The sequence below is a fragment of the Danio aesculapii genome, chromosome 21 (genome assembly GCF_903798145.1).
Source record: "Danio aesculapii chromosome 21, fDanAes4.1, whole genome shotgun sequence".
Taxonomy (NCBI): Eukaryota; Metazoa; Chordata; class Actinopteri; order Cypriniformes; family Danionidae; genus Danio; species Danio aesculapii.
Window position 1 is genome coordinate 7193640 of NC_079455.1, and position 27104 is coordinate 7220743.

General features: G+C 35.2%; 2 protein-coding genes across 2 annotated transcripts in view; one reads left to right on the forward strand and one right to left on the reverse strand.

Annotated features, from left to right (window-relative positions):
* Positions 1–3956, reverse strand: part of LOC130214607 (SLC35A4 upstream open reading frame protein) — a 4751-nt gene extending 795 nt beyond the window's left edge. Inside the window, exons 1-2 of the mRNA XM_056446381.1 lie at positions 3906–3956; positions 2926–3024 (exon numbers count right to left, since the gene is read on the reverse strand). Coding sequence (XP_056302356.1) covers positions 2926–3024; positions 3906–3917 — 111 coding nt within the window. The 5' untranslated portion in view covers positions 3918–3956. The remainder of the gene's footprint in view (positions 1–2925; positions 3025–3905) is intronic.
* A 3248-nt stretch (positions 3957–7204) lies between these two features.
* The window catches only part of apbb3 (amyloid beta (A4) precursor protein-binding, family B, member 3), a 48599-nt gene continuing 28699 nt past the window's right edge, over positions 7205–27104 (forward strand). The window contains exons 1-2 of the mRNA XM_056445719.1: positions 7205–7551; positions 24156–24343. Of these exons, the coding sequence (XP_056301694.1) occupies positions 7503–7551; positions 24156–24343 (237 nt within the window). The 5' untranslated portion in view covers positions 7205–7502. The remainder of the gene's footprint in view (positions 7552–24155; positions 24344–27104) is intronic.

Genomic DNA, 27104 nt, shown 5'->3' on the forward strand with positions numbered 1-27104 from the left:
GGAAAGTATCTGTCTGTTATTAAAGGGATAGTTCACCCAAGAATGTATCATTTGCTCACTCTTTCTAACCTGTATGAGTTTCTTTCCTCTGTTGTACCTAAAAGTTATTTTGAAGAAAGTTGAAGACCTGTAACCATTGACTTACATAGTATTTGTTTTTCCTACTATGGGAGTAAATGGTTACAGGTTTTTAGCTAATTTCAAAATATCTTCTTTTGTGTTCAAGAAAAGAAAACACAAACTTTGGGAACCACTTGAGGGTGAGTAAATAATGAGTAAATTTACATTTTTGGGTGAACTATCCCTTTAACAGCAAAAGAAACACTTTTAAAACAAAAAAAAAACATCAAACATCAAATTTTTAATCACATTATACATCTTCAAAAACCAACCTAATGTAAGCTTTGGTCAATTCACCTGCTGAAGGCTGTATTATTCTTACTTATATTTAAGTAGTCATGCTTAATGGAAGATTTCTTATTGAAAACTACACGACTTCTGATATTGTTAAAAATGTAGACAAACAAAGGAAACATAAAGAGTGCATCTGTGTCAAATCGCTATTTCAGCAGTGCTGCCTCCTGGAAATACTGCAAACAAACTGGATTTTATAAAAGCATAAACCATCTTTGAACAACTTCATCGCTCATAGTAGGTCTGTCTTTAAAGGTTCATGTTATGCTATATTTAATCTAAGTTAGGATTGGGCAAAGTCGACCAATTTGCCATCGTACGATGTCTAATGTGAAACATCGTGATGGGCATCGTCGTCGTAGGCGACTGTAAATTAATTATTTATGAAAAATTAATTTATTCATAAGGAATTCATCATTTGTAGCCTACCGTTTCAACTACCTGACTCGCATGGTCTTTGTTTTACCCATAACCAAATCATAAATAAATAAAGATAAGCTACACACAAATTACTACCCATCAGGCAGAGCGATCTGTGTCATTTTAATGGTGTCGACAAACTTAGTTGGTAAAAAATGTGCCCAACCAACAGGAACCAATCAACAGTATCTGAGGTTTTTGCTAAACTTACGAAGTACAAGAGTGAAAGCGAAAGATTAAAGCAGTGTACTGACACTGTGACACGTTACCTGATAGATTCAAAAGACCGAAAAGTCGTTATAGAGACAAGATGAATTAAATACCACCTTTAACAACTATAGTGAGACGCGATCCGGTGGTACATCCTTGATAAACTGTCCGATGTGCACTGCTCTCTGGGGTTTTGTGCTCAAAGCAAACACTGACTGCTGGAGCTCATGACTCTGTGTGTACAGTATGTGTGTTTGTGTGATCCCGTGATTTCAGTGTTTTCAGCTGTATAGTGTGGAAGGAGGGCTTTTCAGAAATGCTAAATGAAACGCCAGCGTGGACTTAATCGTTTTCGTCCTAAAATGCCATTTTATAATAATAATAATACATTTTACTTATAATGCGCTTTTCTCAGTCCCAAAGTGCTAACAGAGATACAAGGCAAACAAAGCAGCACAATATAAACAGTCAAAAAATAAAATGACCACAATAAAATATGAACTATTAATACAATTGGATGATAAAATTAACAAAAATAATTAATCTAAGTTAAAAGCAACGGTAAAAAGGTGAGTCTTAAGGAGTTTCTTAAAACATTCCAGAGAAACAGCATTCCTGATGCTGGTGGGTAGGCCATTCCATAACTTAGGCGCACTGTACGATAAAGCACGACCACCCATAGTCTTCAGTTTACAGCATGGCTGATACAGCAAGATTGCAGATGAAGAACGAAGACTGCGGGTGGGAGTGGCCAGAGTTACCAGGTCACAAATGTAATCAGGTGCTAGCCCATGCACTGCTTTGTATGTTAAAATCAGAGTCTTAAAATCAATACGTGATTTAACAGGAAGCCAGTGAAGTTGCTGAAGTTATAACTAAGACATGTCAGTTTAAACGGGGCTGAGTGTATTTTTCGCGAGTGGGGCGGAGGATCGTGATGTCTATCGGCCATCAGCGATGGCATCGTCTATCAACCCAATCCTAATCTAAGTGAATGTAATTTTCAATTCTGCAACCTGATTGTTGCACCAATATACCAATGTGAATGGTGCAACTAAATGAATCTCTCTCTTTTCTCAAACTACTTTTAAAAATTAACAAAATAAAAATAATTAAATCTATAAAAAACATAATAATATTAAATGGATCATTAAAAATTAAATGTACTCTTTATAAAAACACGATCAACGTTCTTCAATCAAAACATCTATATTTATTCATCATCATTTTTATTTGGATTATAGATTTTCCTTGTTTTCCCACACCATTTAGTATTTGTGTCTTTTTTAAAGTGTTTTCTAAGTTTAAATTAAAGCTTGTCTGGAAAAAGACAGAAGTGGAAAATAATGATTTAAGGCATAGTTCACTTTACATACTTTCTCAATTAACATACTGTTATTGATTATTCAGCCTCATGTAGTTCAGATCCTCTGAGACTTTTGTTCATCTTTGGAACACAAATTAAGATATTTCAGATGAAATCCTACAACTCTCTGATTCTCCATAGACAACAAAGATCACTAGTTCTTCAAAGTCCAGTAAAGGAACCAAAAACATTAAAAAAAATTACATGTCACTTCAGTGGTTCCATTTGAATTGTTCACAAGGTGTTCTTGGAGCATCATAATATTACAGTTTGAACCACTAAAAAAGCCTCATGAAATGCTTTGGCTCCTTTACTGGAATTTGAACGTCTCGCAACCATTGTTGTCTACGGAGGGTCAGAGAGCTCTAGGATATCATCTAAAATGTGTTTTAAAGAAAAACAAAGGTCTCAGGGAAGTGAAACAACATGAAGGTGCGTATTACATTATGTCATTTTTATTTTGGGGTGTATATACATTACAGTCAGTAATTTTCAGTTTAAGAAAAATGTCCTGCCTGTGGGATGCCAACACCAACTTCACCCTCCACGCGCCGCTGAATGTCCTCGAGCTGGTCTTTCAGCAGAGATAGATCTTTCAGCTGCCTGAACGGATCCTGCACAAGAAACAGATTGGGCTTAAGTTGGTTTTATATTCGCACATTCAGACTTTCACCTTCTTAATATAATATCAGAAAAGCATTCCTTGTGAATTCAAAGTCGGGAAATCATATTAGCAGCCAATGAATATCAAAGTACATTATTGTTCACGGTCAAATAAATAGTGCTAATGTTGTTTTCAAGACATACGTGATTTCAGACAGAATGTTCAAAGTACCATGGTTAACAACATAAGAAGCATGTCACAAATTGTCACTGAAGGGTTTTGCGAATATGAAACTAACTTTACCTCAATGCTAGTAGCGTGGTAAACAATATACTGTAATATACAGTGTCACATAATAAATAAATAATAAAGTTGTCACATAAAAGTACGTCATTATAATTGATTTGTATTACCCTTTTAAATTCTGCTTTAATATTTTATCTAAAGCCAAAGTCCAAATGTTTGAATATAAAACCAAATTTACCCCAATAAGTAATAGAAAAACAAACAAACAAACAAACAAACAAACCGCGGCATAGTTGTGGTTGAAGTGAGTCATCGCGGGTGTGCCACTACAAATGCCACCATCTTACATATTTCTTTTAAATATTCTTAAAAGACATTTCAGGATACAATTCAAGTGTATTTTTATAATGAAAAACAAATCCGTGAGGGAAACACATGTAGTTTTTCTGTTGTGAACTTGCAATAATATAACGTTACGTTGACCATCTCAACACCGAATAGAACACCAGTTTGCTTTCGTTTTCTTTCATTGGTCTCGCTGCCACAAAACAACGTGCAAAAAGAGCTTTACAACAGTAGAGTGCAGTACCAAATATAGAGAACTGAAAGTGACTTTTATGAAAGTAAGTTCGCTGGCACACCAACCTTGTCCGCCATGTCTGCTTCCGAGGGATCAAACCTTCTGAGTTCGATTGAGTATCCAGAAACACTGCAGACGCTCCGAGTTTGATTATATTGGTCTGTTTCGTGTTTGTCGCTTAGTAAACAAATAAGTCAAAAGGAATATAATATAATATAATATAATATAATATAATATAATATAATATAATATAATATAATATAATATAATATAATATAATATAATATAATATAATATAATATAATACAATATAATATAATATAATATAATATAATATAATATAATATAATATAATACAATATAAAATGATATAATATAATATAAAATGATATAATATAATATAATATAATATAATATAATATAATATAATATAATATAATATAATATAAAATGATATAATATAATATAATATAATATAATATAATATAATATAATATAATATAATATAATATAATATAATATAATATAATATAATATAATATAATATATAGTTGCAGCTGGAAGGGCATCCGCTGCATAAAACATGTGCTGAATAAGTTGGCAGTTCATTTCTCTGTGGTGACCCCAAATTAATAAAGTAACTAAGCCGAAAAGAAAATGAATAAATGAATAACATAATATAATGCAATATAATATGATATGATATAAAATAATATAATATAATATAATATAATATAATATAATATAATATAATATAATACAATATAATATAAAATGATATAATATAATATAATGTAAATAATATAATATAATATAATATAATATAATATAATATAATATAATATAATATAATATAATACAATATAAAATGATATAATATAATATAATGTAAAAATATAATATAATATAATATAATACAATATAAAATGATATAATATAATATAATGTAAAATAATATAATATAATATAATGTAAAATAATATAATGTAAAATAATATAATGTAAATAATATAATATAATATAATATAATATAATATAATATAATATAATATAATATAATATAATTAATATAATATAATATAATATAATATAATATAATATAATATAATATAATATAATATAATATAATATAATATAAAATGATATAATATAATGTAAAATAATATAATATAATATAATATAATATAATATAATATAATATAATATAATATAATATAATATAATATAATATAATATAATACAATATAAAATGATATAATATAATGTAAAATAATTAATATAATATAATATAATATAATATAATATAATATAATATAATATAATATAATATAATATAATATAATATAATATAATATAATATAATATAATATAATTAGACTGTGGGGGACTGTTCATTTCTCTGTGGTGACCCCAAATTAATAAAGTAACTAAGCCGAAAAGAAAATGAATAAATGAATAACATAATATAATGCAATATAATATGATATGATATAAAATAATATAATATAATATAATATAATATAATATAATATAAAATGATATAATATAATATAATGTAAATAATATAATATAATATAATATAATATAATATAATATAATATAATATAATATAATATAATATAATATAATATAATACAATATAAAATGATATAATATAATATAATGTAAAAATATAATATAATATAATATAATATAATACAATATAAAATGATATAATATAATATAATGTAAAATAATATAATATAATATAATGTAAAATAATATAATGTAAAATAATATAATGTAAATAATATAATATAATATAATATAATATAATATAATTAATATAATATAATATAATATAATATAATATAATATAATATAATATAATATAATATAATATAAAATGATATAATATAATGTAAAATAATATAATATAATATAATATAATATAATATAATATAATATAATATAATATAATATAATATAATATAAAATGATATAATATAATGTAAAATAATATAATATAATATAATATAATATAATATAATATAATATAATATAATATAATATAATATAATATAATATAATTAGACTGTGGGGGAAACCGGAGCATCCGGAGGAAATGCCAACTGACTCAGCCGCGGCTCGAACCAGCGACCTTCTTGCTGTGAGGCGACAGCAATACCTACTGCGGCACCGCGTAGCCTATTCATTAATATGTCATCCTTAATCACAGTTCTTTAAATATATTTTTTAATCAAGAATCTATAGTAACTTTAGATAACATCTAGTAAAAGGCAACAGTTTGTGCTGCACTTTCACAATAATGATTACTTTAGGAATTCGGTCATAACCTAAATAAATTGTAGGTTAGACATACGTACATAAAACACGTTTATGTGATATTTTGTGATTATTATTAGACTGAAATGTGCGAGCTCCTCTTTTTTTTTTTTTTTTTTTTTCCATTGAGCTCCTCTTTGTTTGTGACAGCGCAGAAGCAGATAGACGCTCGCAACAGAGAAGTTGCCACGGCAACCGGAGGGATGATGCAAACGGAGGCTGGACGATGACGGACTTCACTCGACTTCATGACGGCAGGAATTAAGGTGGACCAACAAAACCTACACACATCCACAGCTCCTTTACTGACCACAAGCGAAGAGTTCCAGTACGGCTGTATGACTCATGTTTATCTTATTACGTTTATTTAACGTAACAAACGCCTCGGCATTTAGCTTGCTAATCACAGCGAAACGCATATGTGCTTAAATGTTTCCCGGAAGCCTGTTATTAAGCTGTTACACTAAATTTTACTACACAATTCCTCACACAGCATAAAATACACAATCTCTAAAAGCATATTTTGTGGTATAGCCTAAAATAAAAGGTGGGTTGAATGTGAATATGATGAATTTCAAAGCAAGTGAAATGAATTTGCTTTACCCTTCACTTTACAGATGGTGATTCTCTGCCTCATTGTGTGGAACAGATTGGAGACACTAATTCCTCTCAGAAACATGTCACTGTTTGATTAATGAACAGTACTAATCTCAGCTGTGGATATACAGTACATATATAATGCTGCAATACATTTAAAATAGACACCTGCGTTATTATTATTATTATTATTATTATTATTATTATTATTATTATTATAGGGAGTGGATGGCTGTGTTTGCCTTAGTCAGCTGTGTGTTCAGCCATCCTTAAGGCACCACCATGAGCTCGGTGGGGGCAAAGAGAGCGAGCGATGGGGTGAAGGAGGGAGAATCGCTGCAGGCATTACTGAATTACAAAATCCACAGAGAGACACACACACACACACATTAACGGACAGAGAAAAAGAGAGAATCTACGTTTCTCTCAGCTTGATGGAACGACAGTGAACACGATAGACAACAGAAGAGCTTAATCCTACAAGCCTCAGACAAAAAGACAGAGATGATGCTGATTAGACAGCAGTGACATTACCTGAGGGGGGGGGAATAAACGGAGAGAGGAGAAGAGGAGTGTGGGCTTTAATCCTCTTGGCATGCGAGTGTATCTCTTGCTGTTTGGCACTGAGTGCAGTGGTCACCCTGTGTGTGAGTGTGTGCCGCAGAGTTTGTCGGTGGTGCTGGGACGCTTTGGACTGGAATGTATCTGAGCTAACCTCGGGGGGCTTTCGGGAAGACACCATGCTGGGCAAGGATTACATGCTCGCCATTATCATCGTCAACTATGATGGTAGGTGCATGGATGCATTTACACTTTCTCCTCCTCTTTGTTCTGCTTCGCCGCTCTCTCCACATCTGTGCCGTGCGGGCTAGAGCGGTCAGAGTAAGCAGAAAAAGAGTTTCTCTTCATCTACAGGATTATTCACATCCCCGCTAATGGACTTTAATTACAGGTGCTGTGTCATACTAGACCCACCCAGATGTTTGAAGACCCTGCTTTTGACAAACATAGTGAGATGTAATTAGTTATACAGATTAATCACACCCAAATCCAAAAGTCTAAAAAGTTTGCCTGTTGATATTATTGAAAATCATTTGTTTTTTGCTGGAGACCAGGGCTACACACATACAATCATGGACAGTGTGTGTGTGACCTGTGTGGTTTTGTTGGGATTATGCATCTATTGGAGGATTAGATTATAGAAACAGAGCACCATGATTTGATTTCACATCACGAGGCACCAGATAAACCAGTAAACTCCTTTTCTTGTTTGAATATTTTTAATTAATTTTCAGTTATATCCATTCACAAACCCTACAACCCCTAGCTAGAATAGAACAAAACATAGCTGTCGATCACTTCAGTCTAAAATTACTTTTTAAGTAAAAGTATTTGGAGAAACATAGCAATGTTAATAATGATAATAATAACAACAACAACAAAAATTAAAAATGAAAACAAAACAAAATTAAATAAAATAAAAATTAAATTATATGTACATACATACATATATATTTATGGTATTACTTAATATGGTCAACATGATCAATAAAGGGGTGCCATATCTTCCAGTAAACTCCTTTTATTATTCGGTTGAGATTCTTATCGTTGCAGTTTGACTATTTGTGTTTTGCAAAAATCCGCAGTCAATAATACTTTGCGTTTAATATTATTTATGTTTTTGTTAATAGAAATACTTTTAGCACAGACCAGATACCTGACCGACGTTCCAGAATTAGTGAATTAGGCTTTAGATGTTTGTTGTGAATTTTTGTTTTATCCATTGCTCAGTTATTACTATATCAGTTACTCCAAGTTCGAGAATAAATCTCTATTTGCTTGACGCTGTCACTGTTGAAACTTTAGCATATATGTGGCCGTTGAAGCTCTTAGGAACATGAACAACCACATTTTCATTCAGATTCTGAAAGGATTTTATATAACCTAAAAAGCGCTCTTATTTTGTAATCACTAAAATCTGTCATGCAGTTGAGCTCATTGCGATTTCACAAACTTAATATAACGGTTTGATCTCACGAGAATACTGGCCCATATCTATCAGCTGATAACCACTGATAACGCCCATACAATCGAGTGATAACATTCGAATCGGCTGCTAATTTGATCTCTAACGATTTTCTATTGCATTTAGGAGATCAACAGAAATGTCTGTGATTGAATTTCTCGATGCTCCAAACATAAAGAGCGCAAACAAAAATTCATGACTTTATTTTATAAAGTAATATTATAGTGATCTAAGTCTGTTGACCTGAAAACCATCACATTGTATCATGTAATTTTCATATTCTGTTTACAAAATAGCGATTGAGATGTTGTGTAGTAAAATTACAATCTAAATTTCTATTAAAGAGCATTTATTTTTATTTAATTATGAGTAAGTAACTAAAATATATTATAACTGACAAAATAATTTTGATTTAAGGCATACTTGTAAAAACAAAAACAATGTCACAATAATAATTAAGTAATACGTAATAATACTGTCACACCTCAGAACCAGTGAAATACACACATAAATAAGAAATAAAAAAGTTTATTTTATACATTGATATGAATTTTAACCTTAAATTGTGGTGTTTATAATATATATAAACATATTAAAATATTGATAATATAAATATATATATATATATATATATATATATATATATATATATATATATATATATATATATATATATATATATATATATATAAAGAACATGTTATAAACCAAATACCCAGCTGTACAAAGGCAGAAATTGTCCTCGACGCGTCCTCTCCACGTCATCGCTCCTAAAATAACTTCTGATAAACACACTGAGAAGAGATGTGTATGTGTGTGCGTGACAAAGGGTGTGTTTGTCTGTTGTCTGTGAATGAGAGACAGTGAATGATGGACTAGCTTCTGGAAATGCAAAGGCAAAGACAGTAAGCGTTCAGACACAATGCTGATTGGTGCTGACTGTACGCTGCGGGCAGGGGCTTCTTGAGTCAAATTTTCCTTGTTTAATCAATATTGCTGTACTTTCAGTAGCTGAATACTGTCTGCCACCCTGTGAAGATGTCTTCATAAGCATGCTTAAAATGAAATGCTGTGTCTTCCTTCCTGATTTATTGAAGGTGCAAGGATTAAGTCCCAGATGGACAATAAGTTCCACCTCGAGTCTTAATCTTCCAAGTCTGACCTCACACGGACATAACAGTATCAAGATTATCTGACCACTGACATAACGTCACTGGGATTATGTTTTTTTTTTTCAGATGTAGCTTGAATTATCTCCTCCCACTTCGCTCTTTCTCCCCTTTTTTCCAACAGAATTGAAACATAGATGTAGTTTGAGCTTTTTTCTTTTTTTCCAACAGTGCTTCCTTTGGGTTTGTAAAAATAGTTGCTAATTCCTTCTATGCTAATACACTGCAAAAGCATATACAGCTTTGTTCACATTGCATATATTTGGCAAGACAGAAGCATTGCTAAAAGTCTTGTCACATTTAGGGTGTGTTTATACCGTTTACTTAAAATGGAAAACGTTCTGACAGTTCACATACATGACAATTGTTTTTGGGGCTTGACATTTTTGACTTTATAAAATGACTTTCTGGAGTGGTACGGTGGCAGAGTAGGTTGCACTGTCAAGGTCACTGGTTCAATCCCTTGGCTGGGTCAGTTGGCATTTCTGTGTGGAGTTTGGAGTTTCTCCCAACACCGTGTTGCCGTGGCTTTCCTCCAGGTTCTCCGGTTTCCCCCACAGTCCAAAGATATGCGCTGTACATCAATTGAACAAAACTAAACTGGACATAGTGTATGCGTGTGAATGAGTTTGTATGGATGTTTCCCAGTGCTGGATTACACGTACATATGCTGGATATTGGCAGTTCATTACGCTGTGGCGACCCCTGATTAAAAAAGAGACTAAGCTAAAGGAAAATGAATGAATGAATGAATGAATGAAAATGAGTTTCTAAAATCTATGTTTTTGTTAAAAAAGGACATCATGGACATTCATTTTATGTGTTCAGATTGTAGGCATGCAAAAGTAATGGCAGATTACAGGATTATTTGTAACAGATTGCTTATTACTGCACTGACATGCATAATATAATATTATTTTTTGTCATTTTGTGGTTCTCTGTGAACAGGAATCATTTTAACAATGTTGTGAAACTTTCCCTTTTTAACCTCTTAAGGCCCAAGGTGTTTTTTACATGCCTTTTTTTATTTCTCTTTCTCTTCGATATGATGTACTTTTAGAGAAAAATTATGTCCATATACTCGTGGTCCGAATTTACATAAAACACTTTTTCCTGATTTTCTTTTAACTCGCTTTAACTATCAGAGAGTAAAAACATTTTTTCCCTCATTTTGGACAGTTAAAAATAGTGTTCGGGATATTCATATGCTGCAAAACAGTTGCAGAAAGACACTGTATGTCTGTAACAAAATATAAAACATTCAAAGTATTTTTATAGCCACTTAAGAGCTAAAATATGCAGTCCACATATATGGACACTCAAGCCCTATTGGAGGTTACCCTTAATACCCTTACCATTGTTTGATCATTTTTGTGGTTGAAATCCAATAATTTCTGCAAGAATCAATGTTGCTTTTGTAACAGGTTGAAGTTTGTCTACTCTGAACAACAGAAAGCTGCTTGGATTAACTTTTGTGTAAGCTGTGCTTCATATTTTGAATGCTGAGAATAGACAATGGAACATTTTGCAATGTAAACTGTAAATGTTTCTTTCAGAATTTTGCTAGTGAAAGGAATTCGAAGATGAAAGGTTTTCCAATGCAGATTTTGCTGTTGTTTCAGATTTCACTATAGTGTGATGCATCTTACGGCTGTAGTAAGGGAGGGTTATAACCCAGTTTTTAGGGCAATCCAAAGCAAGAGTTATGAGTACCGTGATCTTTCTGTTAATTGCACATCCAGATTTTTGTTCTTTACCTCATACGACACCTTATCTTTGAAAGTGGCTGCAAAAAAAAAAAATAAATAATCAATTGAGTGCAATCAGTGCAGTCATGATGTCTTTTATTACAGTTGTTTCAGAGGCTCATGGGAGTCAGAGCTGGTCAGCCACATGAGTGGTCTCTGGTTAAGAAAAAAGTTGTTAGGGGTTTTCATTAATTAGCAGTGCTTGAATTGTAAGTATGTGTATAAATAGCTTAAACGTAAATGGCTTGTTTAGGTGAGGTACAAAGCCTTTGTTCATACTACAGCAAGACCCTATAGCAATCACACAGAACACCTTAGCAGTTGCATATGTAATAGAGCAATATTATTGAAAACATTTTGACAGTATACTAAAGGCCTGACATGTTCTCCTGTTCATGCACCTGTCGTCCAAATCAGTAATGCTGCTTTGAAAACCACTTGGTGCATTTAAAGTGAAACTGGGTAGGTTGTTTGTTATTGTTTTCCTAGCCAGAAACAGCAAGTCAAATTCTACTTCCCATACCAGAAATACCAGTCTAAATCCAACTGGGAGCTGGTTGTACAGAACCAGAGGAATTATGCATGGCATAATGCTTGATGTTTGAAACCTTTTAGACTAAATAGTGTGGGTAGAACTGGAACTTAAATTGGAGCTGTGATCCAGACAGCAGTGAAGTTTAAGAGAGTGAGTGTAACAGATGCCAGCTAATAAGATCTGAGTGAGTACAACTTACATGTGAATACTGTCAAGGTTAACACTTTAGTTTAGGTCACAATTCATGGTATTAGCTTGTTATCTGCATATTTTTAAGATATTAACTGTTCATCAGTAGTTATATAAAGTATAATCTTATTCTGGATCCCTAATCCCAAAACCTAAACCCAAGTTCTTACTATTTATTAATAAACAGAAAATTAGTAGTTTATTAAGCTAGTGGTGTTAGTTTATTGTTTGTTATTACTGTGAATTGTGACCTAAACTAAAGTGTTACATTGTCAAGTATGGTTACCCATCCTCTGCTTTTAAGCCATCCAAGTGGACAAACACAAGTGAGAAGTAAGAGCACACACACAGTTAGCATACTCCTGGAACAGTGGGCAGGTATTGCTTAAAGCACCAGGGGAGCAATTAGGATTAGGTGCCTTGCTCAGAGACATCTCAGCTGGGTATTGAAAATAGAGAGAATACAAATCATCCACTTCCCCCACCTTCAATTCCTGCCGCGAATCAAACCTGCAATCTTTTGATTGTAAGTCCAATTCCCTAACCATTAACAACTGCCAGTTAGTCCAAAACTTATACCCTTGGTGTCCAGAGATGGTCTAGCAACTGAAGGGCACTTTTTTACCTCTGTAATGAGGTCAGGTGTTGTACACACTTCAATACCCTGATGCGCACCTCTCAAAAATGTAAATACAAATTGTGACGATGCATAGTGCAAGATATATGAGTGTTCGGGCGTGTGTGGGCGGGGCCGAGGGCAATGGGAGTAGACCGAAGCCAGTGGTGCAAGTGTTTATTAAGTGTTCAATCCTGTGGAGCAGCTCCAGATGGATATTTTTAGTTTGTGGTTATTTTATGTTTAAAGTTATGTTGCCTTTTTAAGTGCCGAAAATTGATAGAGGAAGAAGAATGCATACCTGTCAATCCTACCGTAAAGGTATTTTCCTGTATTTCTCCCACAATTTTAATCTATGAAATGTGGCAATAATATAGGCAACCCATACCGCCGAACCACCAGGGGATGCCCCTCGCTCTTAAATGTGAATCTGTTCTGTGCTTTCAGATTATTTAGGCATGAAAACACTTTAAAATAAATATAAAAATGGCACGATTCCCCTTCTTTTCATTACAGGTGCCGTCGCCTCTCCTATGAAATCCTCAAAACAGTCATGTAGTGGTGCGTAACTGTCAGCCGCACTCCATAGTGATAAATAGATGCTGTTTCCCAAACGGATTCTGTACACGCAATTTAAAGTCGAGCTAAAGTCTGGGTTTTGGGTGCGTGTTTGAACAGACATATACACATAATTAATAATAATAACATCTAAAGATGTCGATCTTGGTGTTTTTTTTTCCAAACACAACTAATTTTGTTCTTAATCATCATAAACAGTTAGGAAAGCAGTCGAATGCCTTTATAGATATGTGTATTTTTAAAGTGACACCTCTGTTATTTAATCAAACAAAAAATCTAAATAAATTAGAGATTAATTTGTTGCACTTTAATCAGAATGTGTAAGCTATACAATGAAGAAAAGATTGAGATTTCGTAACTTGGTTCTATTTATAATAGCTATTAATTTTATTAATTTCTATTTATTAATTTTTTTTGTAAATAATAATAATAATAAGAAAACATATTGCTGACCGTTTAACTATTTATTTACAATGAAACAGCTCCAGATGAACTTATTTAGTAATTTGGGGATTTTTTAGGGGTGCGGGTGTTATGGTGGGCATATCCCTTATTTTCACATCCCAATGTTGACAGGTATGAGAATGATTAAAATTGTTGAATGTTTGCCAATTCCTACCTCATTCTTCCTTGAATGAATATGAAAGTTTGAGCTACTGCTACAATGGCATTGCAAGTATTTCCAGCATGAACCCTAAACACCAGCAACAAAACTTGACACAGTGAAACCCCCCAGCCTTTTAATGTTACAGAAATGTTATTGCCAGAGCAAAACAAAAAAACGCAGAAAAAAAATGTTATCTACATGTAATTAATGCGCTGTGAGGTAACGTGATCACTCAAAGCAGAAGTATAATTCAGGCTTATCTTAAGAGCCTGCGATCTTAATATCTTTATTTATGCACCTGCCTCCCAATCCAGAAACACTGTTTTTTTTCAATGCCATTCAGAGCAGGGCAAGTAGTACTAAATGATAGTAATAATACAATTACAATATACTTGAAAGGATTTAGAGCATATTAAAATTGTCTGTCAACCACCCACAACGCCCTAGCATTGTGTTCAAGCAAACACAGCTGTTCAGAACATGTACAAGTTCACTCATTCCTCAAAGTGCTTAATGATGACTTTATATGACACTTTTATTATCACCACCATCTTAGACACATACACAAACAGGCACAGTCCCTATATAGCAGTTGCTATAGGGACTGATCATGCAGTGCAGGTTTTCTCAGGAGATCATCAATAATTCACAAACATCCTCTTCTCAACCCCCCCAATGCTGTTTTCAGCATTCAATCTGTTGTTAGCGCTTCATCCTCATGACATAGCCTTCAAGTTGTTAGTGGGTGCTTGATGGGAACTGCGGCACCACCTACGCGCAATGCTGTGATACCACAATTACAGGAAGTTAGGCCATGACTTGCTGAAGCTATACCCCAATGCACTCAAGATTTTAGAATCCATGATTTTTCTGAAACCAGAGTTGCATTTCACATTTGGTAATGGATATATACAATAATGTAACGTATGTACAATATGCTGCAGGTATGGGTTTCCTTTGAAGAAGATTGGTGTCAAATAACAGATGTGTTGTACATTAGCGACCCCTTTTGTCAAATATCCATTAGTAGTCATCTGCTGGCCTCTGAGCCTGAGAAACAAGCCATAACCAATGAGGCGTCTGTGTTTTACAAATTACACCGTTATTAAAACTGCCTTCAGCTCCAAACACAGCAGACATCATTTCAGGAATGGGGATCACAATTAGACTGAGAATAGCCTTTCTTTTTCCTTCAGCCTTTTCTGTCTGTGTTTTATTTCTGCCAGCTGACAGCGCAGCTAGTCAGCCCCAAACACTTAAAATGTCATGGCAACACAGAGCGATTATTATGGCCTGTCAGGAACGGAGGCGAAGGGCGGCTTGTGAAAATGAGGAGAGTTCATTCTGGACATGATTGATGATCTCCGCGGAGGGTAGAAGACACACAAACACTCACAAAGACACTTACACACTCATTCGCTATGGCGGCACAAGGGGAAGAAAATAAAACACACTGAGACATTTCAGGGTAATATTGCTATGGGTTGATCAATAATATGCGAGCTCTTGGAAATTCGTCATAATGGTTTGAGAATTTATCTTCAGACGAAGCTGCTGATTATTAGCGACCCTCTGGATGGCGACAAGATTAATTGGAATGAAGCAGATTTGAGGTGTTGGTTTAGAGGTTAAACCCACAGGCCTTTGTGTTGTAAGATTATTGTGGCATTAGCAGGACTCTACAAGCTCTCAAATCTGCCGAAAGCAAAGCCGAGTAATACCCCTTTCTCTTCTCTTAACTTAGCTCTTCGTCAGACCTGTTTTTACAACACTACACACTGCAAACACTCCAAAAATATACACTACTACTCAATAGTTCTTGGTCAGTGAGTGTATTTTGTAAACTTTTTTTTCCAGATATATATACACAGAACAAGAACAAACATTGGCTCGTACTGTAGACATACAAAGGACAATATTGATTATATTTAGTTTATCTTTATTTCTATAGCGCTTTTACAATGTAGATTGTATTAAAGCAGCTTAACATAGAAGTTCTAGTAAACTGAAACTGTGTCAGGCCAGTTTTCAGAGTAGAAGTTGAGTTCAGATCAGAGTGGTTTAAATTTTACAGCTGAAAGTCCAAACACTGAAGAGCAAATCCATCGATGCCGAGCAAGCCAGTGGTGAGGACAACACAATCTCACGGCAATTTGTAACTTTTTGATTTAGTGGCTAATTCGTACGAATTCGTATGATCTAATTCGTACAGTTTAGTACGATTTGCTCATCCCCCAATGACGGTTGGGTTTAGGGGTGGGGTTAGGTGCCACGCCTCCTTTTTAAAATCGTACAATTTCGTACGACTAAACTCGTACGAATTTGTACGAATTAGCCACTAAACTGACAATGCGTAAAATACTTACGTTTTCTCGTGAGATCAGGCTGGGTGAGGAACATACTTCACCAATTTACGAAAGTGAAGGAAGGAAAAACCTTGAGAGAAACCAGGCTCAGTTGGGCACGACCATTTCTCCTCTGGCCAAACTTTATGTGCAGAGCTGCAGTCTAGGTGCCGGTGGAAAAACAAAAATGAAAAGAGACGTCAAAAAAACGTATCATAGTCACTCTCTCTTCTTATAATCTGCTCATGTCTGCTGTCCTGTGCCAGTTTGTTGTCATTCATATGTTGTTATTCCAGTCAGGTCTGTCCTGTCCTGTCCAATCCAGCCCTGATCCCTGCCAGCCCTGCCCAGTCAAGTTTGTTTGGTTAGTGGATATCAATGTTTTCCCCCTCTGGGTTGTTTTTGTTGCCCTTTTGTTTTATTTCATATTTATTAAACCCATCTTTTGTATTGCACCTGATTCCTCCTCTTTCCCCAACCATGAAACGTGACACAAGTAGCCAAATTTTTTTTTATGGAGCTAGTCCTTCTTTTTTAAAACACCATTGTAGAAGAAAAAAATTATGTAGTTCAATGTTTGAGAAAACATGGCGTCACTATCTTTATCAATTCTTTCACTGTTTTTTACTGAAAAATTCCATAAAATGGTATTGTGTGAAATAGCAAAAATAAAGAAAAACAACACATAATAATATATAAATAGCATGAGAAAGTGTGTTTTTCTTTATTGTTGGACACTTGTCTAGGGGTATGAGTCTCGATTCGGGTGCAAGAGGTCCCGGGTTCAAATCCCGGACGAGCCCCCAATTGTTACGAATTAAATTAAAAATCCTTAATCAAAAAGAAGTTTAACCAAAATGTAACAAGATAACAGGGATTAAAAATAAAATGCCTGGTGTCCCCATGCTCTCTCTCCCCAAAATATAAACCAAAACACAAACCACTGAGAATCAACAGGAGAATATGATTAATTTACAAAAAAATTAGAAGCAAAATAACACCGGGAGGGGTTAAGCCAAAATAAATGACAATAAACCAAACTAGCTAAATTAGAGCAAACTTCCCTGAAAAATAAATAAGAAAATAAAATACAGAAAACTTACCTCCCTACTAACAACACCTGAGAAAATTGCACATTTTCACTAAAAAGAGGAGTCAGTTACTATGCACTTGCATCAAAAAATAAATACAATGTACATACTGTGTTCATAATGTACAGTCCCTGACAAAAGTCTTGTCACTTATCTATTTTGTAGGAACACCTGCTATTAACCTGACTTTTAATTAATCTATTGGTGTTAGGAATAGCTCATATGAAAAGCTAAAACTCTCCCAAATGATGTTTAATGCACTGAAACAAATTAGTTTCACTGAAACAAGATTTATTATTTAATCAAAACAGAAAAGTCAAATTTTGGCAAGACAAAAGTTCTGTCGCCTATACGGAAATTGAACAAATTTATTGCAAATACAAATATATGTCAGCAAATTAAGTAGTGGTGCTGTGAGATCCACATTTTATATCTTGCATGACTTCCTTGAGCTTGAGGAACTGCATCCATGCGGTTTGGCAAGGATTCATACAATTTATTGATGAAGTCATCAGGAATAGTATAGAAAGCAGTCTTGCATGCCTCCCAGAGTCCATCAATATTATTTGGTTTTGTTTTACATGCTTCCTCTTTCATCCTACCCCGCATATGTTCAATGATGTTCATATCTGGTTACTGGGCTGGCCAATCCTGGAGCATCTTGATCTTCTTCGACTTGAGGAACTTAAATGTGGAGATGGAAGTATGAGATGGAGCACCATTCTGCTGCAGAATTTGGCCTCTTTTATGGTTGGGAATATAAGAGGTAGCTAAGATTTCTTGGTATTTTAGACTATTGATGTTGCCTTCCACCCTGCAGATCTCTCGCACACCCCTATACTGGATGTAATCCCAGACTATGATTTTTCCACCACCAAACTTCACTGTTTTCTGGGTGAATCTCAAATCCATGCGGGCTCCAGTAGGTCTCCTGCAATATTTACGGCGACTGTGGTGTAATTCAACAGAAGATTCATCTGAAAAATCCACCTTCTGCCACTTGTCCATCAATTTAGCAGGCTGTGGGCCTTGGCAAATGCCACACGGTTTTTCAATTGCCTTTTGTATAGTGCTAGATTCTGGTCACTGATTCGGCCATGGAGGGCATTTCGAGACAGAATCCGACAAACTGTTCTGTCTTCAGCCTCTTGATAATCAACCCTTTAGTCTCAGGGTGAATCTTAGGCATGTTTGCAGATGTCTAGTTGCAGTTGATGTGACGGTCTAGTGTACTGGGGTTCTTTTTATACACACCTGAGACCTAATTGATCCATTATTAGTCACAGGTGAAGCTCATATGACAAGGCGACAACACTTATGTCTTTGCAAAAATTGACTCAATGGCCTTAACAAAGCTGGGAATATTAGAATACTTTTTGACAGTTTCGTTTTGCACTGAAGCATTATTACAAAAGCTGTTGGGAATAAATGTGCTATTTCTTGTAAAAAAATCTTGATTAGAAATATACTTCAGTGACACTTCAAGTCAGTTTGTACACAAGTGACAAGACTTTTGTCAGGGACTGTGTAGCAGAACACTTCTTGTGCTCTTGAGGTGGGATATGGGTAGGCTTATGGACAGATTCGGTGGTATAGGTAGGTTTAAGGGTGGGTTAAGGTGTAAAGGATGGCCAACCATGTCATTACAAATGCAATTACATCAATATATCACAGAGGTACTGCATGCATCTATTTAATCAGTCATGAGTACAATGTAAAACATGTAGTTTACACAATAAGTACATTGTAACAAATGATTAATTTCAGTGTACATAATAGTTAAGGCCACTTAATGTAAAGCGGGACTGAGGAGTCACATCAAAGAACAACAAAACTTTTATTTTACTTTATAGTGGTTCCAAAAAAGTTGAATGTGTAAAAAAAAAAATACGTAATTTGCTTCACTGGAGACTTCAGTCAAAAAAAAACATAAAACATGGTACTGTTCTTAAACTTTTGACCAGTAATGTATGTGTATATCTCTCATATTCATATAGAACAGAACAGATTTGTTGTTTGTGTTTGGTAAGGCAGCACATTAGAATGCATGTGCAAATGTCATTTGTGAAATTTCACTTTAAGCTCTCAGACTTTCTCTGCGTTTCTGTGTTAGTTGAATGTCAGGGATGACTCTTCAGTGCCCATGCAATCTCCTGTCTCTACTGACCCAGTTCCAGTACCACTCACACACACTTTACAGTGTTGTTTTCTCCCCAAACGTCCCCTTCAGCATTCCACATTGTGTTATTTGTGAGGGTGGACAGGCCTCTCCAGATGCATTGTGTTAAAAGATTCTCTCAGGCTAGAGATAAAATTCAGCAGACACTGCTGCTCTTTCGGCTTGCTGTTCTGTCAGTAGCCCTATGCCTTAGTATGAAGCACTAAATCACCAGGAGATGTGACAGATGACCATGACACACATAAACACTGTAAAAAAAAAAAAGAAGAAGTATATGACTATACTGTAAAACACGTAGCCCCGTATACATTACTGGAGAGCAAGAATTATGTAGTCTGAGCTAAGTATGGCTGCATTTTGTTTTTAAAATGAATGATACAGGGCGGCATGACGCCGCCAGCTGCTTCTGTTTGTTTTAGAACTACCAGCAGATGGTTACTTCTAAGTGGACGGCTATTCCACTGTTATCAGTTTGCCCAGTAGCACAAAGCATTCATTGGCGAACTTGAAACACAGAGAGGAGGAGACCGCGATGACAGGGTTCTTGTCTGGTCAAGAATGGTTACAAAAAGCAGATAAAACAAAAGGTAAAAAATAAAATAAACAAGTAAATAATAGGGTGAGAATGTGGTAAGAGCTGAAAACAGTAAAAATCAAGTGGCCGCGAGGGCTTTTCTTTTTCTGGATTGCTTTTAAAAACACTGCGGCTGGGTTTAGGGAAGGGGGTGGGTGGTATAATCGATGGGTCGGTTAGTCGGTCAGTCAGTCGACAGTGGCCTGTGGTTGGATTTACGTGAGAATGGCACTCGCAAAAGAAATACGAGATCTGAAAAAGCATACATAGCGTCTTCTGGCAAATTAGTAAAAGCAAAAACTGCAAAAAAAAGTACCTCCTGGGACGTATTTCGTGCTGTCCAGGAATGTAGAGTACAGGGGTACTTATCAATAATGAGCCTGGGTTGCAACGTATAGTGCAAAAAAGTATAAAATGAAGGCCGTTGGAAAGTAAAACACACACACACACAAAAATTAGTTAGTTAGTTAGTTAGTTAGTTAGTTAGTTAGTTAGTTAGTTAGTTAGTTAGTTAGTTAGTTAGACAATGTTTACTGTTAGTCCCAAATGATGCATCATATATAATTTAGCAAATTTTTATATGAATTAGGATTTTTCATATTTACTTCTTTATTCAAATTTACATTTAATTATTTGGCAAAAGCTTTTATGTGTTACCCTGATTGTGGATTGTTTTTGTGAGATACTGTGCATCATCTAAACACTTAGATTCAGTATGCGTGTTATTAAAGACTTTTGTATCATTAGGGTACGTATCAAAGCATTCACTGAGAATGGTTAAATAACAAGTGTAAAGGAGTGTTCACCCAAAGATGAGAATTTGCAGTACATTAGTACATTAAAGAAGATTTTTAGCTGAAGCTGTGATCCTTGGGGATTCATAAAACCTGTGGCTCTTGATGATGCATTTATTCCTTCAGTAGCAAAATGATTGGTCTGAGCTAAAAAACTTACAGTGCATTGTTTACAATATTATAATAATTCACAGCCTTGGTCAGTGGTAGGACATCTAATCATCCTTTCAAACTGGTTATTTTTAGAGGCCTGGGTGAATCAATTCTACCAAGTTCTGCTCTTCTACAAGTTAATAATATACCAGTGTAGGACCAGTTTGTACAAATGTATCTTTTTTGTTAGAACAACCCAGAATAATAGGAAATGTACAATGGTGTTTTTTGCAAACTCATTCAGTGCTCCAGATCATTCATCAGTGACTGACCTGAGAAAACTTCTGACTCACACTGGAGATCTGCTGTGCATGAGCTAATGTTTCTACTGTTTATGTAAAACAGTGAGTTGATGAAGACTAGCTCATTCATTTCTACGCTTTAGATTCTATTATTCATCAACTGGGGCAGCACGGTGGCGCAGCGGGTATCACAATCGCCTCACAGCAAGAAGGTCGCTGGTTCGAGCCCCGGCTGGGTCAGTTGGCATTTCTGTGTCGAGTTTGCTTGTTCTCCCCATGTTTGTGTGGGTTTCCTTCGGGTGCTCCCAAAAGTCCAAAAACATGAGGTACAGATGAATTGGATAAGCTAAATTGTCCATAGTGTATGTTTGTGAATGCGAGTGTATGGATGTTTCCCAGTGATGGGTTGCAGCTGGAAGGGCATCCGCTGCATAAAACATATGCTAGATAAGTTGGTGGTTCATTCCGCTGTGGCAACCACAGATTAATAAAGGGACTAAGTCTAAAAGAAAATGAATGAATGAAAATTGTCTGTATGTGTGTGAGAGTGTATGGGTGTTTCCCAGTGATGGGTTGCAGCTGGAAGGGCATCCGCTGCGTAAAACTCATGCTGGATAAGTTGGCGGTTCATTCCGCTGTGGCAACCCCAGATTAATAAAGGGACTAAGTCGAAAAGAAAATGAATGAATGAATGTCTTGAAATGCCTTTAAGTTTAAAACATCTTAGATGAACTGAGGAAGAGAACAACAACAGTATTTCCAGTAAGGGATGAACTATTTGTTTAATGGTAAAAGAACAATAGGGTTATAAATTTCCTAATCATACCAGAAAAAGTCTCAAATATTTTATTAGTGAATTTCTGCCAGAAATTCCCATGATGTATTTTTTATTTTTTATTTATTTTTTATGTGATTGTAGTGAATGGAGGACAATTAAAATACATTTAAAAAAGCATAAATAAAAATAAAAATAGGCTTAAAATAATATGAATGTAAAGACAGCAAGCATAGTAGCACTTACCAGTGGATCTCCAAGAATATTTTAGCAACAGTTTTACTCATATTAATAGCATTTTTGTTTGTTTCTTATATTTTTCGTTTACTTTTATTTTTCATTTGGATTGAATTTTGTTGGACATTGTCGTTGTATACGTCGTTCTCGTCGCTCGGCTGCTCTTTTGCGCCTTGCAGCCAAAATCTGTGTTCGAAGTAAATGCCACCGAACTCGAATGTCCTCATCCAGGGATCGCTGTCTGGCCTTACACCAACAGACCACAAACAGTAAAAAAAACAATCGCTTCGGTGTTCTCCATCTTCCAACTCTCGTAGTGATGCCAGGTTGTGTTTGTGGTTATAATTTGAGTTTTTTGTTCCCGCTGAAGTGGGCGGGTTGTGTGACGGGTTGTGTGACGTTTGATTTCGGGGACGTTCTGGGGCGGTGTTTGCGTGACGCGCTGCGAGCAACTAGCCCGACAGTGGAAACGCGACATGATTTTGGCCTCATTTCTCAACCTCCCGGGCTATTGGCCCGGCCTGGCCCGATTAAAGCCCTGGCTCGCACTGGCCCGATAGTGGAAATGCGGCTATTGAATTTATTCTCAGTAACAATCATATTTTAGTTTTTTCATTTTAGTTTCAGTTAACTGTAATAACCTGTGCGGCACGGTGGCGCAGTGGGTAGCGCAATCGCCTCACAGCAAGAATTCAGTTGGCATTTCTGTGTGGAGTTTACATGTTCTCCCTGTGTTCGCGTGGGTGCTCTCTGGGTGCTCTCTGGGTGCTCCGGTTACCCCAACAGTCCAAAGAGATGCGATATAGTTGAATTGAATAAACTACATTGGCTGTAGTGAAAATGAGAGTGTATGGGTGTTTCGCAGTACTGGGTTGCAGCTGGAAGGGCATCCACTGTGTAAAACATATGCTGAATAAGTTGGCGGTTCATTCCACTGTGGCGACCGCTGATGAATAAAGGGACTAAGCAAACGTTCTGCTTGCTGTATCGGTATGATTTCAGGTGCCTTATTTTCATATTTTTTTCTTTTCTTTTTTTTATAATATAATCAATATATACATGTTTATCAAAGTTCAAATCTATAATAGGTATATTGTAACAAAATAACAATCATTGATGCCATGGCGCACACACATTTGCATGTCTGAAATGTCAGCATGAGAGAGACCGGCAGGGATAATGGAAATGAACATTAGTCCAGCCCTTTTTAATAAAACAGAGCTGCTTTTAGTTTTGACCTCATTTTGGGCTGTGTGTCGTGTGGGCAGATTAGGCTCTGGTCTGTCTCTCTCACGAGTTGATGTGAGCGCAGTGACCTCGCCTCGGGGTGTGTTTGCCTTACTGAGCTGCAGCGTGTGTGTGACTGTACATGTATCTGTTTGAGTTTAAGGGCTGCTGGCTCTGTGTTACTAGGTGGAAAATGTAACATGGCACATTTACAACAATCCATGTGTGCTGTCCTCGAGTAACATGCATATGAAAGGTTAATAACACATCAGATCCAGATTAATCCGGTATCCCTGTCTCTGTGTAGATAACATCTGGAATGATCAGAGTCTGGAGCTGGACTCAGATCTGCCTCCAGGATGGCGCACTATACGCGACAGCACAGGCACCTATTACTGGCACGTGCCCACAGGCACCACACAGTGGCAGCATCCCTCCTACAGCGCAGAGGAGGAGCAGAATGCCATTAACGGAGTCACTGCCAGCCAGATCAAGGTGAGATACTTTCATTTCTCTCTGTGTGTGTACTTGTTAATATGCTTTATGAGCAAGTTTACATAATGATAACATGGGTATGAAGTTGGAATAACAATATTAAAGTTAGACTTTTATTTTAGTATGTTGATGTACTTCCAACTGAAATGGAAGTAAACTGAAATTTAGTGATTTTGGGGCCCTAAACACTTCCAGCCAGGGCCCCAAAAGATCTAAAATGCATCTTTTGTAGTTTAATTTTTTAATTATTATTTTGCTGTTTTTTTTTTCTTATATTATTCGATCTAATTTTCTACATTTTATGTTAATGCAAAGTAATAATAACATGTAAAGCGCCTTGTAAAACTTTTGAAACGATTTGTTTTCTTAAATGAATTCACAACTAAACATACAGTTGAGGTCAGAATTATTATAACTCCCTGAATTATTAGCCCCCCTTGTTTATTTTTTCCCCAATTTCTGTTTAACAGAGAGATTTTTTAACACATTTCTAAACAGAATAGTTTTAATAACTCATTTCTAATAAGAGATTTATTTGATCTTTGCCATGATGACAGTAAATACTATTTGACTAGATATTTTTCAAGACAGCTTAAAGTGACATTTAAAAGCTTAACTAGGTTAATTAGGCTAAGGTTAGAGTAATTAGGCAAGTTATTGTATAACGATGGTTTTATCTGTAGACAATTTAAAAAATTTGCTTATAGGGGCTAGTAATTTTGACCTTAAAATGTTTTTGAAAAAATGGTTTTATTCTAGCCGAAATAAAACAAATAAGACTTTTTCCAGAAGAAAAAATATTATCAGACATACTGTGAAAATTTCCTTGCTTTGTTAAACATCATTTGGAAAATATAAACAAAAAAAAATTAAAAGGGGGTTTAATAATTTTGATTTCAACTGTACTAAATGAACTGTTTCATTTTTAAAACTAAATCTTTACTGATTTGACTGTTGGACTGCTCCATGATTGAAGGTGGAGGACAAATTTGCCCAGATAGAATAATTACGTTAAAATAAATTTTTTTAGGACCCTCACTTTATAAAATATGATAGAAAACGATGTTATATAAAATTTATAGTATCATTTATACTTATTTGGGGGCCCTCAGATTTCCTGTGGCCCTAAGCGGCCGCTTACCTGGCTTATTGGCCCCTGAGTAGGGTGCAGGGCTTTCTTTTGTGTATAATTCCCCCATAGCAATCTAACAGTAAGAGAAGCTTGGTTAAGAATATTTGCTATATAATTGCAATGGAAGCCATCAAATTGACATCAGCAGAAGCCGCCATTCCAAAGGCTGAAGCAAATGCTAAAGGATTAACGTGCCGTTTAATTATTCACTTTAAGACTAACAATGTGAACTATCAAAAAAAGCATTTTAAAAGGTTGTGTGAAATTAAAATAATTTTTTTTAGATGTTAGTATCAGTATGTTAGTTTTAAAGATATCTATGTGCTAATGTGATCCAAAACAGTGGCAAAATTCACGCCTAGAACATATAAATCTGATCATCCAAGGCTTGGAGTCTCTTCCAACTAAATGGATCAATGATTTTTTTCACGTCACCTCATACTTCAGTTTCTCATAAAATCTTCTGACCAATCAAATGTTCTATTTGATTCAATTCAATTCAATTAATCTATTTCTATAGCGCTTTTACAATGTAGAATGTGTCAAAGCAGCTCAACACAAAAGATTATAGTAAATTGAAACTGGGTCAGTCCAGTTTTCAGAGTTGAAGTTCAGTTCAGTTCAGTTCAGTTCAGTAAGGTTTAATTTTCACTGCTTAAATTCCAAACACTGAAGAGCAAATCCATCGATATGCAGCTCCACAAGTCCCGAACCATGCAAGCCAGTGGTAACAGCGGCAAGGAATATAGCAGAGATGGCCAAACTAGGGCTCGTGGGCCAAAGTTGACCCATGGTAACCTTTGAGTTGGCCCGTCATTGCATCTGAGAAGAGAGGGAGAATGATTCAGCATTGAACTTCACTGTGTTATAAATGTTATTGTTTATGTTTTAATTGCAATAAGTTATAAATCAAAAAGTTATACTGCATTAGTTAATATGATTCAAAGTAATGTTTTCTATTTATTTTGATATATTATGAAATAAATTGGCCATGGCAACTTTAATGTAAAATAGCTTGATATATTTATCTTCGGCCCACGGGTCTCAATGATATTTGGTTTTTGGCCCTTCATGCGAAAAAGCTTGAGCACCCTTGTTCTATAGTATCTGATTAGACCCCTGCTCCCAACCCCACTTTAAGATGCTTCTCCTTTTCTTTTCATTTGATGCGCTTAAGCTCCACCTGTCACAAGTAAAAAAGGGTACAGAGAAGGGATCCAATATGCAAGTGAAAAGTTTATTTGACACTGTCAAACTAAGCCAACAGGGCTACAAATAGTGGGCGAGGACACTGGGATACTGGGCAGGAACAGACAGACGAAACGAGGTCCAGCAGTCACTCCTCACAGTCCTGAGCACATACAGACTCACATAAGCAAACACAACGAACTGACAAGGAAACATAGAAACGTAGCCCAGATATAGGCACAATAATGAACCTCAGCTGGTGATCAAATCAAAACAGCTGAGTGCCGTCATAACACGTGACCAAACAAATACACGTGGACAACCGAACAAAACAAACCCACGTGACAAAACAGACATTACGGAAAGCGCACAAACCTGCAACCATGACACCACCACTCCCACTGGCAGAGCTGTGACAAAAACAAAATGCTATGGGTGTTT